Here is a 13799-nt window from a genome sequence, read left to right as displayed (position 1 = left end):
GGGATCGCGGCCAGCCCCCGGCTCAGGTAGCGCATCTCCTCCTTGGGCGCCTCCAGGCTTTTCCAGGTGACAAACCGCCACCTGTGGCAAGGGGCAACTTTCTCTGACTGCATCTCACTTTCTTTCCCGTTTCAACTGAGGATGTGAACTTTGGGTGCAGTTTCTTATTCCCTCGAGCTACCGTTTAATTTGCCAAAGTGTACTGTCTTTGGTGGTGTTTCTACCATTATGTTCCTCTGAGAGGTTTCTTGTAGTGCCTCAGGGAAGCAGAACCATCACGTTTGTGTGAGTTAGTTTATGGTTACGTGTAAGAAACTCAAAGGTGTGATTTTGGGACTTTTATTTTGGGATTTTGGTTTTAAGAAAAGTTTGATTACACAGAAGCAGTGTCATTTTTCCCACCACCTTGCCTTTCTTTTGTCTGCGTTTTTGTGGTATGTTGTGATAGTTCGTGAATGGTAAGATGCTATAATCTGCTCTTTCACTGTGCTTTGTTATTATAGATTGCAAGTTAGGCACCAATCAATTTGAAAAAGTTTGTAATGGCAAGTTTTCATCTGTCTGTGCAGTGTTAGGTTATATTTTGTTACTTTTTATTTGGTAAACATGTCAAATGACAGTAAATGGAGATTGTGGCTTAGATCTAAAGAAGTACCTGACATGATTCAGAAAACCCTCTTTCTGTTGCAGGTTAAATCAGCTGTTTTTCTTGAGAGTCTTTGGTTGTGCTGCTTTGTCAAAACTGACCGCACGTGTTTAGATATTTACCTTTGGATATTCTGTGGAGTATGGCCCTGGTGAAGGGCAGTGCCCCCTGAGAAGAACACTCCTCAAACAGAGTCTCAGCTGTGACAGACTACTGAGAGCGGTACCGCAGAAACTATGTAAGCTGGTTTTGTGCTCCTGGAGTAAACATGATGAAAACAGAGTCTTCAGGAGAAAGATCAACCCTCCGAAGTGCCTCTCCTCACAGGAATGCTTATAGAACTGAGTTCCAGGCGCTGAAAAGCACCTTTGACAAACCGAAATCAGATGGGGACCAGAAAGCAAAAGAGGAGGGAGAAGCCTCGCAAAACAGGGGAAGGAAATATGGCTCGAATGTCAATAGGATTAAGAATTTATTTATGCAGATGGGCATGGAGCCCACTGAAAGTGCTGGAGTTACCCCTAAAACCAGGGGGAAGGGTGGTCCTCCATCACCTCAAAGAAGAATTAGGCCCAAAGAGTTTGTAGAAAAAGCAGATGGTTCAATTGTAAAATTGGAATCGTCTGTCTCAGAAAGGATTAGTAGATTTGATACTATCCATGATGGTCCTTCCTATTCCAAGTTCACTGAAACTCGGAAGATGTTCGAGCGAAACGCTCATGAAATGGGACATTCCAATCGCTATTCCCCAAAGAAAGAGAAGGTCGTTTCCAATGAGCTTCCGGATGAGTGGTGCAGTTCTAAGTCTCACAGAGGCAGCACTGATTCACTGGACAGTCTTAGCCCAAGGACAGAGACCGTCTCTCCAACCGTGAGTCAGCTCAGTGCAGTTTTTGAGAGCACCGACTCGCACAACGTAATCGTTGTAGAAAAGTCGGAAAACAACGAAGAGTACTCTGTGACTGGTCACTACCCACTAAACCTCCCCTCCACTGTCGCAAGTATCTCCTCCCCAGCTGCAGACCTTGAGGGCTTCACTCCTTTGAAAGATGCTGGCACATGGTCTCCCCCAGCCAAGCAGAGTGCAGGTGTGATGTCTGTTGAGAACTCGCAGCAGAACAGCACACCTCCAGCACCGAGACAGAAGGTGTCCATGGGCACTTGGGCAGGTTTGAAAACAACTGAAGAAGTGAAGAAGAGTACGGAGGCATGTGCGGATTCTGTTGGGAGCTCTGCAGTGAATCAACAGGATTTGGTCGGCGTACTTGACAGCGAAAGATCTGTGGAGAGCTGTGCTAGGAATAAGTCAAAAACAGAGACAGAAGTTTTGTTGCAACAAAAGGAACAGTCAGAACACGCAGAGGTTATCTTTGATAGAGCCGAAGTTGCGGAGTTGCCACGAAATGTAGCTTCGGGTGGCGATTCTGCCACGGATGCTGTTTCAGATGCCACTCAGTCCCATTATGATGAGACAGGTGAAAAAGAAGTGCATGAAGATGCAAATAATTTCCAGAGTTCCCATGTGTACATGCACTCTGACTACAATGTGTATCGGGTACGATCGAGATATAATTCTGACTGGGGAGAGACGGGTACAGAGCAGGATGATCAGGATGACAGTGATGAAAATAACTGTTATGAACCTGATGTGGAATATTCTGAAATTAATGGATTGCCAGATGAAGAGGAAATCCCAGCTAACAGAAAAATACAGTTTAGCCGTGCTCCAATTAAGGTAAAAGTTTCCTACGTTCTTTTCCTGCAGTTGGGTTCATTTTCAAATGCAACTTTATTTGGAGTAGGTTTTGATTGCTGATCTTGGTTCTGAAAAGATTGCAGAGGATCTCTTGATAAGTGTTTTTAATACAGTCAGATGGTGAGCATAATCTTAAATGAAGTAAAGAAGCTGAGCTCTGATGAGCTTGTGTCATTTCTTAGACTACTTGATGACTAACTAAACCAACAGAAATTCAGAATGACAGCCAGGTTTGTGCAGTTTGAGAATTTTAACATGCATGTTTTGACTTATGTGACTGAAATGTAATCACGTGGTGCAATGTAGAAGTGGGTATTTGGTGGCCTTTGTGCTGCTTGCTTTGTTTCACGTGAAGTCACAGCTTCTTCAGATCAAGTGGTTCTCATCAGATATTCCTTGAAGTCCCTATATTTAAACACTGTGTCACAAAATACGATGTGGTTGTTTCACTAGCAGAGGACTGTTAATATTCTGCATCTGAATTAGTATCTTTTCTAGTAGTTTCATCACTTTTTTAAAACTTTAAGACTCTAATATATGTATATCTAGTATATACCAGTGCTACAGAAAGGCAGAAGTCAGTTGATTGAAATACCTAATGAAGGGTGAGTTTCTTGCAGAGTTTTTTTTGTTTATTTTTAAGTACCTTGAAATTGCAGCTAAGAATGTTGTTTCAAGTACTGTCAGACCAGGAAGGAAGGAAAAACTGCCCCTTTTTCTTGTACCTGCTTTCCACTGCTGAGTTTCATGGTTAAGTATAAAAGTATTTTACTTCCAAGTTGGTTTGGGTGCAGGTGGTCTTAAGTGGACAATTGAAAACCAGTAATTTTCCCAGAAATGGCTCTTAAGTATAGTGTGCAGTATTTGAAATCTGAACATTTTAAAATTGGAAGTATGTAACAGAAATTGATTGCATTGCCATTGTGAAAGTTTAGCAATGAAAATTACTAAATCAATGAACAGAGGTTTAACTGTCAAACTTGAAGTAACGTGACTTACAAAATCTGCATTTACACTACCTGTGGTTTAAGTTAGGGCAGGATGTATATTTGTATTTGTAAATTTTCATCTGAATGAAGCAACTAGGTTTTCATACCTGTTTTTTGGAGGGCACAGAGGGAGAGGAATGGCCTTGTGTTCTTCATGCTTTGAAAAGACTGTTTGTTTTTTTTTTTTTTTACACTGAAACAAAACAGTCCAAGACAAGATGATGGATTTTTAGATTTTGTTTTGTTAGTATTTTATTCAGGCTCGTGTCATGGACCAAAAATTCTGACAGTGTTTGTGCACCCTCTGGATTATTCCCATAATTAAACTCGTTGTTTTTCTTTAGTTGTTTTTGGACATGAAGCAGAGAAACTTTTATTACAAAGGATTATGGAGGTTGTCCCCTCCACCACCGTCCCTCTCAGCCTGTACTGACGGACAAGGTGATGTTTTCTGTTCTGAAAGGTCTACTAATTATGTATAGAGATTTGTTCTATCATATGATAGATATGATTCCAACAGGTAAGAATCCAAAAACTGACTCTACTGATTGTAATGTTGTGATAGGTGTTTTTTTGTGATGTTTCTGTTTTGAAAGAGCTAGCAGTGCCATCCTTACTTCAGTATATTGCTCTCTGTCGGAATCATGCTGTCATGCCAAGTGCTATAAGAGCATTCTATTAATTATTTAGCTACAAAATATTCCTTCTCAAGTTTTTCATGCTATTTTAATTTCAGATTAAATAATGTCAAGTAATAATAACAATCATCAGAAAAATGTACTAGGAGTTGTTTGTGTAAATAATAACAGAGAGCATTTGTCATGTTTTTAAGCACAAAGCACTCCTAACAGGCTTATCCAAAGTAAAAGAAATTGCTGCTTTAATTATTTTAGCGTCTTTGTCGTAGATGGGAAGTAAACAGAATAAAGCTACATTGAAAGAGAACAGTGTAGGAGGGACTGGGTGGTTGGGGAGATCCCCTGCTTTTTGTCCCAAATGCCTCCAATGCATGCAATCTGTTAGTCGTGTGGGGAAGCAGAAGTGAGACCATGTGGAAGGCTTGCACTAGGAGAAAGAAGTGCAGCGGATGTTGTGGAAAATTAAAAGCTGCTTCTCAAGCCTTCCGCCCTTCTCTGCCCCACGCTCTGTGGTTCCCTCAGCAGTGTCGAGCAGCGTGAGCCCGGGCGCGCTGCCAGAGCCATCAGGTCACTGCCTGGCCACACCGCCACCATGGGCAGGGGCCTGGAGAGGGCAGCTGGAGAATGCCCTGGTGGCTTCTGAAGGCTCGCAAATCTCCGGGCTCCTGTGCTGCTTCTCTGTCCGCGCTGCCGGGGGGTTGTGGACCATCTCTGGCAAGTGCTTTCTGCCCAGCAGATAGGTACCAATGGGCAGAGGGCAAGGGCGACTTGTCTTCTGTACCCTTGCACAGTGCAAGTGAATGAACTTACCTGATGACTTCTTGTACCCTTGTGTTTTGTGTGGATGATGAATAGACAGCAACTCTTTAAGTTTTTTTCTGTTCTAGGCAATTCTGTGTGTTAGTGGGCATAACTGGTTTCAGTAGTACTTTCCTGAACGTCATCTCATGCATAGCATAACTGAGAGAGAAGGAAATAAGAAACAGGAGAATCTTCTGAACTGTTGAAAACTGATTTATCTTTATTAAAACAGTGCAATTGGTACTTAACTCCTGTGCTAGTTAGTAGTGTGGAAAGTCCAACCCAAACTCTAGATGTTTAGCTCTGATTTCACAGTCTTGTACCTCTACTTTCCTCTTATAGGTGAGCTCTGAAATAAGAAAATTGGCATTTTAATGTGGAAGCTGTGAAATGAATGGACAGTTATTGCCATAAAGTTGTTACTTGAAGGTCTGGGCAGGTTTCACTGAACATCTTTGAACTGTCTTGCAAGGGATTTTTCAGGTAGACATGTAAGAAGTGCTGAGACTGAAGAGCAAAGATATTTCAGTTACCACCAAGGGGAATCCTTTCTGTCCCTTCAAGGGAAATACTATGGACTATGAGAAGTAATGAAATATAGGCAGAAGGACGAATATATAAAATCTTACTCATCAAACTGATAAAGGTTGAGTTCTGCTCATCGCCAGAGCAGGATAGAGACACAGTTATTGAGAAACTTACTATAAAGAGAAAAGACTCAAGTCAATGGATGCACTCTGTTACAGTCTGTAATTTCAGCACCACAGATCCCATGCTCCATGGGCCATTTACTCTGCTCTAGGATTATGGGATATGTTTGCTGATCTTGTCTCTGTCAGAAGTCCCTTTAGGAGTATGTAGCTGCCCTGGGGCCACTGCAGGCTTGGAGAGTTTCTAGGTATTTGAAGTGTGGCATTGCTAACGTGAGTAGTTGTGTGTGCTTGTGGGAGCTTAAGTCATCTTGGTGCTGTTCAGTAGAAAATAGCCTAAAATGGCCCAAGCGTTGGTGCTGTTAGCAGCTGTGGGCATGAGTGTGTTGCTAAACAGAGGATGTGCATGTAGATATAGCAGTTGATATTAGTGCTTATATCATGATATAGAGGCCATCATCAGCACTGGCCCATTCTTGTGTTGAGCTGTTGTGTTTCTGCTCAGGGATGAAACTAAAGCTCTCCAAGTCGCTCTCCAAGTGAGTGACTAAAAAGTTAGATAAATGTGATGGTGAAAAAAATATCCTGGTTTCTCCAGGGATACTTTTCTACACACACACACACACAAAAAAAAAAGCAGAATCTCAGTGATTTATTGGCCTTCTGTTGAATTTTGCAGGGTTTCCTGAGGACAGAATTCATTACCTCGTGGCTTTCCACCCTCTAGCAAAATGGAAATGTATCAGTTGTCCAAATCCTAGTCCTTTTCAGCCATGCTTACTCCATCCTGGATAGAATTAGGATGGAATAGTGATGTTCACCTCTTTTTCTCTCTCCAAATCCATAATGTCTTTTATCTTGATAGCTGGTGGCTGCATCTTCAGTTAGTGCCCTATTTCTGCCACTAGGTACACATTAAACCATTTAAAGCAGTTAGCAGCAATTGGTGTCTCCTTTTGCAACCTTCTGCTCCACTGACTTGGCCCTGCCTGGCTTAGGGGTTGGAGAAGGTTGGGTAGTATGTGGTCAGACCATATGACAGACAGCACGTAACTTGTGGGGCAGTAAAGGGGTCTAGCCCAAGCTTCTGCTGTGGTTTGCGTGGTTCCATGAAGCTTCCTTAGGGTACAGTGATGGTGAAGGGACCTCTGTGCACACCGCTCCGAATTCTGGGGTGGGTGGGGAAGAGGGTGACAGGAGTGGAGAAGATACAGCAAAAGGCTCTCTGATGTTTCAGTTAATTCTGTACAGAGGGATTATGATCACTAGTGCCCATGCCTCATACGTTCTTCCTCACTTTTGCAATGCAGTGTGACTGAGTCTCATATCCTACAACACTTCAGTTTTCCAGTTTGTGTTTTGTTCAAATGGTCTTCAGGAATCGGAATTTGTCCTTCTCTCTTTCTCTTTTTGAAGTGAGCCTTTGAAGAGGTTTTACAAGAAGTGCTGTGATTGTAGCTTAGTGTAAAATATAAATTACTTTAGTATTTTACAGTTGATTTGAAATTTCTTTATAATGATTTTTCATATCAAAAATCAGTTCAAAAATAAGTCTTTCATTTAGTTATACCTCACTTCTCTCACTAAAATATTCTGTAATGTAAATAGCGGTGAAGAAAGAATCTGAAATAATGTGACGTTATCATTACTTTGGGAATTTTTACTCTTTAGAACATTATTCTTTGGTAAGCATCAAAATAAAGTATGCTGGAAACATTTTCAAGTTTTAGTGTTGAAAAAGTATTTCTTCTCCTGTTTCAGTGTTCAGTATGGTATTTACCTGTTGTTGTGACAGTGCTGGTGAACTGTTGTGGATGATAGAAGTCATAAGTGACAGTGACCCTTTTCTGTGGTTTGAGCCCACCCCGCTGGCACTAAGTACCACGCAGCGACTCGCTTGCTCCTGCCCTTCCGGTGGGGACCAACCCGGTGGGATGGGGAGGAGAAAATGCAACAAAAGGCTTGAGGGCTGAGACAGAGGCCAGGAAAGGCACAGGCACTAGTTATGGTCAAGGGCAAAAGACAGACTCAGCTTTGGGAAACAAAATCAATTTAACTTAAAACCACCACCAATTCACCAGCTGAATCACAGTGATAAGTACAACGGGATCTTAAAAACCCATTCCTCCCCCCCTGCCCTTCTTCCAGAGCCCAGCTCTGCTACCTCCTCCCCTGCAGCCTCACAGTGAGGGCAGGGAATGGGGTTATGGTCAGGCCTGGTCTGGTCCACGTTGTTTCTGCTGCTCCTTCCTCTGCAGGAGGAAATCTCCTCACAGTTTGCCCCTGTGGCAATGTGGCATCACTCCCATGGGAGACAGCCCTCCATGAACTTTTCTTACAAGTCTGGGTCCCTTCAGCAGGCCATAATCCTCCCAGTGATGGACTGCTCCAGTGCAGGCTTCCCTCAGACTCATGGCCTTCTTCAGTAGTCTTTTGCTTCAGCATGGAGTCCTCCACCGGCTGCAGATGAGGTTCTGCACTAGCGTTGGTCTCTAAGGACTGCAAAGGCTCAGCCTGCCATATCACCATGGGCCAAAAGGCAATGGCTAATCCAGTGTGGCTCCCTCACTGACTATGGTGTCTGCATGGTTGTGTTTCTCTCATCCCCCTCCTCTCTCAGACTAAAGAACTTCCAGAAGAAAAGGACTGGTCCAATAGGTTTTCCCCTTTTAAATATGTTTTCCCAGAGACACTGACTGGTTTGGGCTTGGCCAGAGGTGGGTCTGGCTTGGAGCTGGGGAAGCTTCTTGAAGCATCTTACAGGGGCCACACCAGTAGTCCTCTCCCCAGCTACCAAAACCTCACCAGACACAAACCCAGCACACTGCACAATCCCTGGCTCCAAACTTGTCACCGCTTCCATTTGTGTTGTACTGGAGTGAATGCGGAGTTAGATTTAGATTATCTCTAAATCTCCCTTCCAACCTCAATGATCCTATGATTGTACAAGTAAAGTAGACCTAGTGGGTGTTAGGATGTTTGTTGAAGGCAGATGTGGAAAACAGGACATGCTGAAAGATCCTGAGACTGTATTAGATTCAAAATGTTTAGAGAATCTGAGAAATTCATCAACTTTCGGGTGGGTCGGCTAAGAGACCTTACAGATAAAGAATGATGCATAGTTTCCTTCTGAAATCACTGAAAGAGTATTTTCCTTTCCTTAAATTTGGTCCTCTGCTTTAGCTCCTGCGTCCATGCTTTATTGTACAACATTAGGAGTGGGTGGTAGTTCTGGCTAAAGCACGAGACCTGGTAAGTAGGCTTAGATAGAGAGACAGGGAACTACTGCAGAGAGTCCAATGGAAGGCAACAAAGATGATTAGGGGACTGGAACATCTCTCTTACAAGGAAAGACTGAGAGACCTGGATCTGTTTAGCCTGGAAAAGAGAAGACTGAGGAGATCTTATCAATGTTCATAAGTATCTAAAGGGCGGGTGTCAAGAGGATGGGGCCAGCCTCTTTTCGGTGGCGGACAGTGCTAGGACAAGGGGCAGCAGGCACAAACTAGAACACAGTAAGTTCCATCTAAACACAAGGAGAAAATTCTTTACTGTGAGAATGACAGAGCACTGAATAGGCTGCCCAGAGAGGTTGTGGAGTTGCCTTCTCTGGAGACCTTCAAAACCCTCCCTGATGTGTTCCTGTGCAGCCTGCTCTGGGTGAACCTGCCTTGGCAGGGGGTTGGACTAGATGATCTCAAGAGGTCACTTCTAACCCCTAGCATTCTGTGATTTAGACTCTCTCCTGTAATGTTGAATAAATCACTGAACCATTATGCTGGTATTTGAGTTCTGTAAAATGGTTAGCAGGTAGGTAATTAATTCCATTAATCTCGACTTGTGAAATAGTTTGACAAATGTGTGCATTCTGCTACGGAAAATTACCTTATACTTTTTTCAGGTGTTGTAAAGTATAGGAAATGCAACAGGCTTAAATAGTAGTAGAATGACTGGTACTGCAAGGATTGTGATGCTAACTTTTATTATTTGTAAAAGTTAATGATGTAAATGAGGTTCTTTGTTCTTGTGGTAAGAAATAGAGAGCAATTCTGGGACCTGGTCTTCTATTTCAGTTCCATTTGTTAGGAAATACCTTGTTACAAAAGACAAAACGTTTTATAGATATTTATTAGGAAAAAGAATATTAAGGATTCAAAGAGTGGATGCGCTCAGATAAAGAACAATAGTGAAGGGATAAAGCATTCCAGAACAAGTTGCTGTTTTGATTATTAAAAGGTCACTGTGTTCTTTGTGGTTATCTCGTACATGAAGTATATTACTGAGTTGGAATTGTACATTTTAACTGCATGAGCCTTTCACTCACAGTAATTTCAGGTGCAAAAGAATTTTCTTGTATTAAGTATAAATGGATTTATTGGAATACAGTTGATGGAATAAAGTTATTTGCCTGCTGCAATAAGCTGTGGAAACTTTACATCTTGTATAGGTCATAATTTCACTACTAATTCTGGGGAGCAGTTATTCCTGGATGCAATTTGCACACGCAGTTATTGAACTAGAAAGAAATAATGTTGCTTTAAACTGGGTTGTGTAAGCATCGAGGACATTTTAGGAGAGCTGTTTGTAGTGAGTGAGTTTGGACTGAGTAATTTACATCAAAGGTTTATGCAGCTAGATTGAAAGGGGTTTCCAATTAAAGGTTTTGAATTTTTAAAAAATGAAGACTGAGAAACTGTAGGAAACTGGTTTGAAATTAGCTGCATCAAATAGCAAAGGGAGCTAACGGTGGGGTTCTTCAAATCCCTTTGATTCAGAATTGGGAAAAGTGTGTAGGATTTGCATCCCAAGAAAAAGCAGAATACATGAGCAGAATAATTGCAGACCTAATCAGAAGCAAAGCCAGCCCAAGAGGATATCAGAAGCTACCCAAGAACTTGCAAGGAGTGATAGAAGTGGTTGCTTAAAAGACAAAGACTGCCATAGAAATCTTAAGTGTGAATAAGAAGTTGCCAGAAGTCAAGCTGAGTTTTGACCTTGTAAAGGAAAATAATCCAAGTAGTAAAATGCTATTTATCTATTAAAAATGAAACAAGAAAGGAAGCTGAGCATCATGCAGTGAGCATGAGGTTGCCATTGGAGCTGGTATCCCCAGTTTATATTAATATTTTACATTCATTTTTGGTGCAGTTGGTCATGTTGAACCTGGCATTGGGATTAAGAGTGAAATAAGTGTACACAGGTGGAAACTCTTGCAATGGAAGGTCTTGTGGTGAAATGAAGATGAAACCCAGAAGTCCCTAGTGCTCAGGTTTGTAGAGGGCTGAGTGAAAGAATAATTTAGAAAGTCTTGTAGCAAACATTTGAAAACAGACAGTACACTATCAAAATAGAAATGGTATTTAACTGCAGAAAAGCAAATGCAGTTGCTATTTTTCAGGAAGTAGAGAAGAGGTGGTTTTAGCAGCTTTAAAATTATTTATATTTTTTTTTCTAAATCGAAACAATAGAAAAAACTAACAACAGTGAAAGGCAGGGATGCAAATGAAAAAGTGGAATACATGTAAAGGGATTTATGAGACAGCATGTGTCAGACATGTCTGCCTTTGATAAGGTAGAAGACCTTGTTAAAAATTTCAGTAGTCTGTCTCAGGAAGTTGGAGCATGCTAATCATGCTTGCTTTTGATAGGAAGGGGGAAGCCTTATCATTGCATAGGATTACAGTATAGTACAGGTGACTTGAGTAGTGAGGACGGATTTATGAGCCAAGAAGTTTCACCGTAAACTAGCGACTCATTTGTAGGGGATGACAGCTAAGAGGAAAGCCACTCTGACTTGCTTGTGCAGAATGGCAGCAGTAACCTGTGGTGCAGTGCAGCTGTGGGGAAGGAAAATGGCATTCTAGATACATGAAGCAAAATATTTTGGTAGCGGTAGGGAATTGTGAGTGTCATTTTATAAGGAGACTTCATCTGGAACGTGTCTGGTGGATTCTGCTTAAGGCAAGTGAGTTTGCAGGAAGAGCTGCAGCAACTTGCTGCTCTTACCTGTCCTTTTCTCAGTTACTTCTATCATAAAGCAGGGGGATTAAGAAATTTGTTTTGCTCAGTGACGAATGACAAAGCCTAAAAAAGAGCATAACTGCATCTCTGGTATATTCATAAAGAAAAAGCACTTGAAGGAAAAGGGGCAGAGTTCCACTTTTAAGGTGGTATTGAGTATTTTCCAACTAAGATTAAAGAATTGTAATAGCAGACACTCTTTTTTATGTTCCTAATAGACTACTGTGTGGTCTAGCAGTGTCTGTTAATTCTGTTAAGGGTTGGAACTTCCTTCAGCACTGTCGAACTTGCAGGCCACAAATAATCTCTTAAAAAAGTGCTTGCCATAGCTGTAATTAAACAGTACAAAGCTATAGCTGTTATTCTGAGGTGTCCCAACAGTGAGAGCTGTTGGATCACTTGGGTATTTCCTTGTGATAAAGTCAGTGGAGGGTGTGCTTGCAGAATTCATCTCTGGGGCCTGTTTGCCTCATGTTGTTACACATACAGCTGCACTTGGTGTTTGCACATCTGTAACTTTTTATGTTCCTCTCTGCAGTTTCCACTTGTGTTAGTATTCAGTGCATAATCTCAAGGGCATAAGATGCTGGTTCACATTGAAAGGGTATCTTTTAATATTCAAACTATGCTGCATGTATACCTAGGGCCTTTTATTTTATAAAATACCTGTATTTCAAACTTACTAGCTACATTATTTCTTTAAAAGCAATAAGCTATAGAGGCGTTTAAAAGTTATGTTATCAAACTCCTGTCTAATTCATCCAGGTCATGGATTTTCTGATAAAAAGAAAAATTCCAAGGTTTCATTCAGCTTGTAATCATCTTTACATTTTTATAAGCTTGCAGTCATCTTTAAGATAGACTCTGACATGTTTAGATACTGACATATTTAGGTTCTGTAGATATGTAGATTCTGACATGTTTAAATATTTACCTCTTAGCTCTACCTTCTTAGAAGCCCGAAGAAAGTTCATTAATGTTGACTAGGGTGACTGTCCAGTAGGTTTTTTTAGTGCATGGACTGCTTAAACAGAATACTCAGAATATTTGAATACTGTATATTTTCACAAGGGCAAATTAGAGAGAACTTACAAATCTGGAGATTTAGAGCACTCTTGAAAAAGTTGGTAATTTAGAAGTGTGGCAAAGTGCACTAATGCAAATAAGAATGTTTCAGTATTGTGGTTGGGAGCATGAGACTACTGGATGACATGGCTCTTTATTCCTGTTTGTCCAGCCTTTTTCTCTGAAGTAGTTGCTCAGTTTTATCACACCTCTATTAATCCGGTAGGCTGACTGAAAACCGCTACCTTAATATTTTGCACATTTCTTTTATGTTCCTATTTAAGATGGGGGGAGGGAAATACTATTAAACAGAGGGTGTTTTTCTTTATTTTTTTTTTCTTTTTTCCCCTTCTCTCTGTATGAACATTAAAGCAGTCTCCAGCCTTAACATCTGTAGATCCAAAATAACTACTAAGACTTAACTGTGTTTTACTACAAGTGCATGACACAGTCATTAACAAAGTCTTGGCCATGAAAAAGGAGAAGTTATGCTTGACCAACCTCATAACCTTCTACAATGAAGTGACTGGCTTGATAGATGACAGGAGAACAATGGGTCTTGTCTACAAGGCTTTTGATGTAACATCCTCATATGCTGATGGAAGTAGGGGCTGGATGCTCAGAGAGATGGGTTGAAGACTGGCTGAACAGAGAAGAAGGAAGACAGGAACCTCTTGAAGTTCAACAGGGAGAAGTGCAAAGTCTTGCAGCTGAGGACGAAAAGCCTTATGCATCGGTATATGCTGGAGGCCACCCAGCTGAAAAGCAGCTTTGCAGAAGAGGATCTGGGGCCCTGGGGAACACCAGGAGCCGGCAATGTGCCCTTGTTAGCAACGAAGGCTGATGGTGTCCTGGGCTGCGTTAGGGGTGTTGCCAGGCTGGTCATGAGAGGTGATACTTCCCCTCTGCTCAGCACTGGTGAGACCACACCTGGAGTACTGGGTCCTGTTCCAGCCTCCCCAGTATAAGAGACCAGAGGGAGTCCAGTGAAGGCCTATGAGGATGATCGAGGGTCTGGAGCGTCTCTCCTATGAGGAAAGGCTGAGAACTGGGACTGTTTAGCCTAGCGAAGAGAAGGCTCAAGGGGGGATCTTATTAGTGTATATACATAGCTGAAGAGAAGGTGCAGAGAGGGTGGAGCCAGGCTCTTTCCAGTGGTGCCCAGTGGCAGAACCAGAGACACTGGACGCCAGCTGAAACACAGGAGGTTCCCTCTGAAGATCAAGAAACACT

At 41.9% G+C, this 13799-nt stretch overlaps 1 protein-coding gene across 1 annotated transcript in view; it reads left to right on the top strand.

Annotated features, from left to right (window-relative positions):
* Positions 1-914: 914 nt before the first annotated feature.
* The window catches only part of LOC103775875 (neurabin-1-like), a gene marked incomplete at its 3' end in the record, with an annotated part of 48447 nt that continues 35562 nt past the window's right edge, over positions 915-13799 (top strand). Inside the window, exon 1 of the mRNA XM_008943349.1 lies at positions 915-2381. Coding sequence (XP_008941597.1) covers positions 915-2381 — 1467 coding nt within the window. The remainder of the gene's footprint in view (positions 2382-13799) is intronic.

The sequence above is a fragment of the Merops nubicus genome, unplaced genomic scaffold (genome assembly GCF_000691845.1).
Source record: "Merops nubicus isolate BGI_N331 unplaced genomic scaffold, ASM69184v1 scaffold3817, whole genome shotgun sequence".
In the NCBI taxonomy this organism is placed as follows: domain Eukaryota; kingdom Metazoa; phylum Chordata; class Aves; order Coraciiformes; family Meropidae; genus Merops; species Merops nubicus.
Note: the sequence above shows the minus strand (reverse complement) of the source record. Positions and strands in the feature narration are given on the sequence as shown.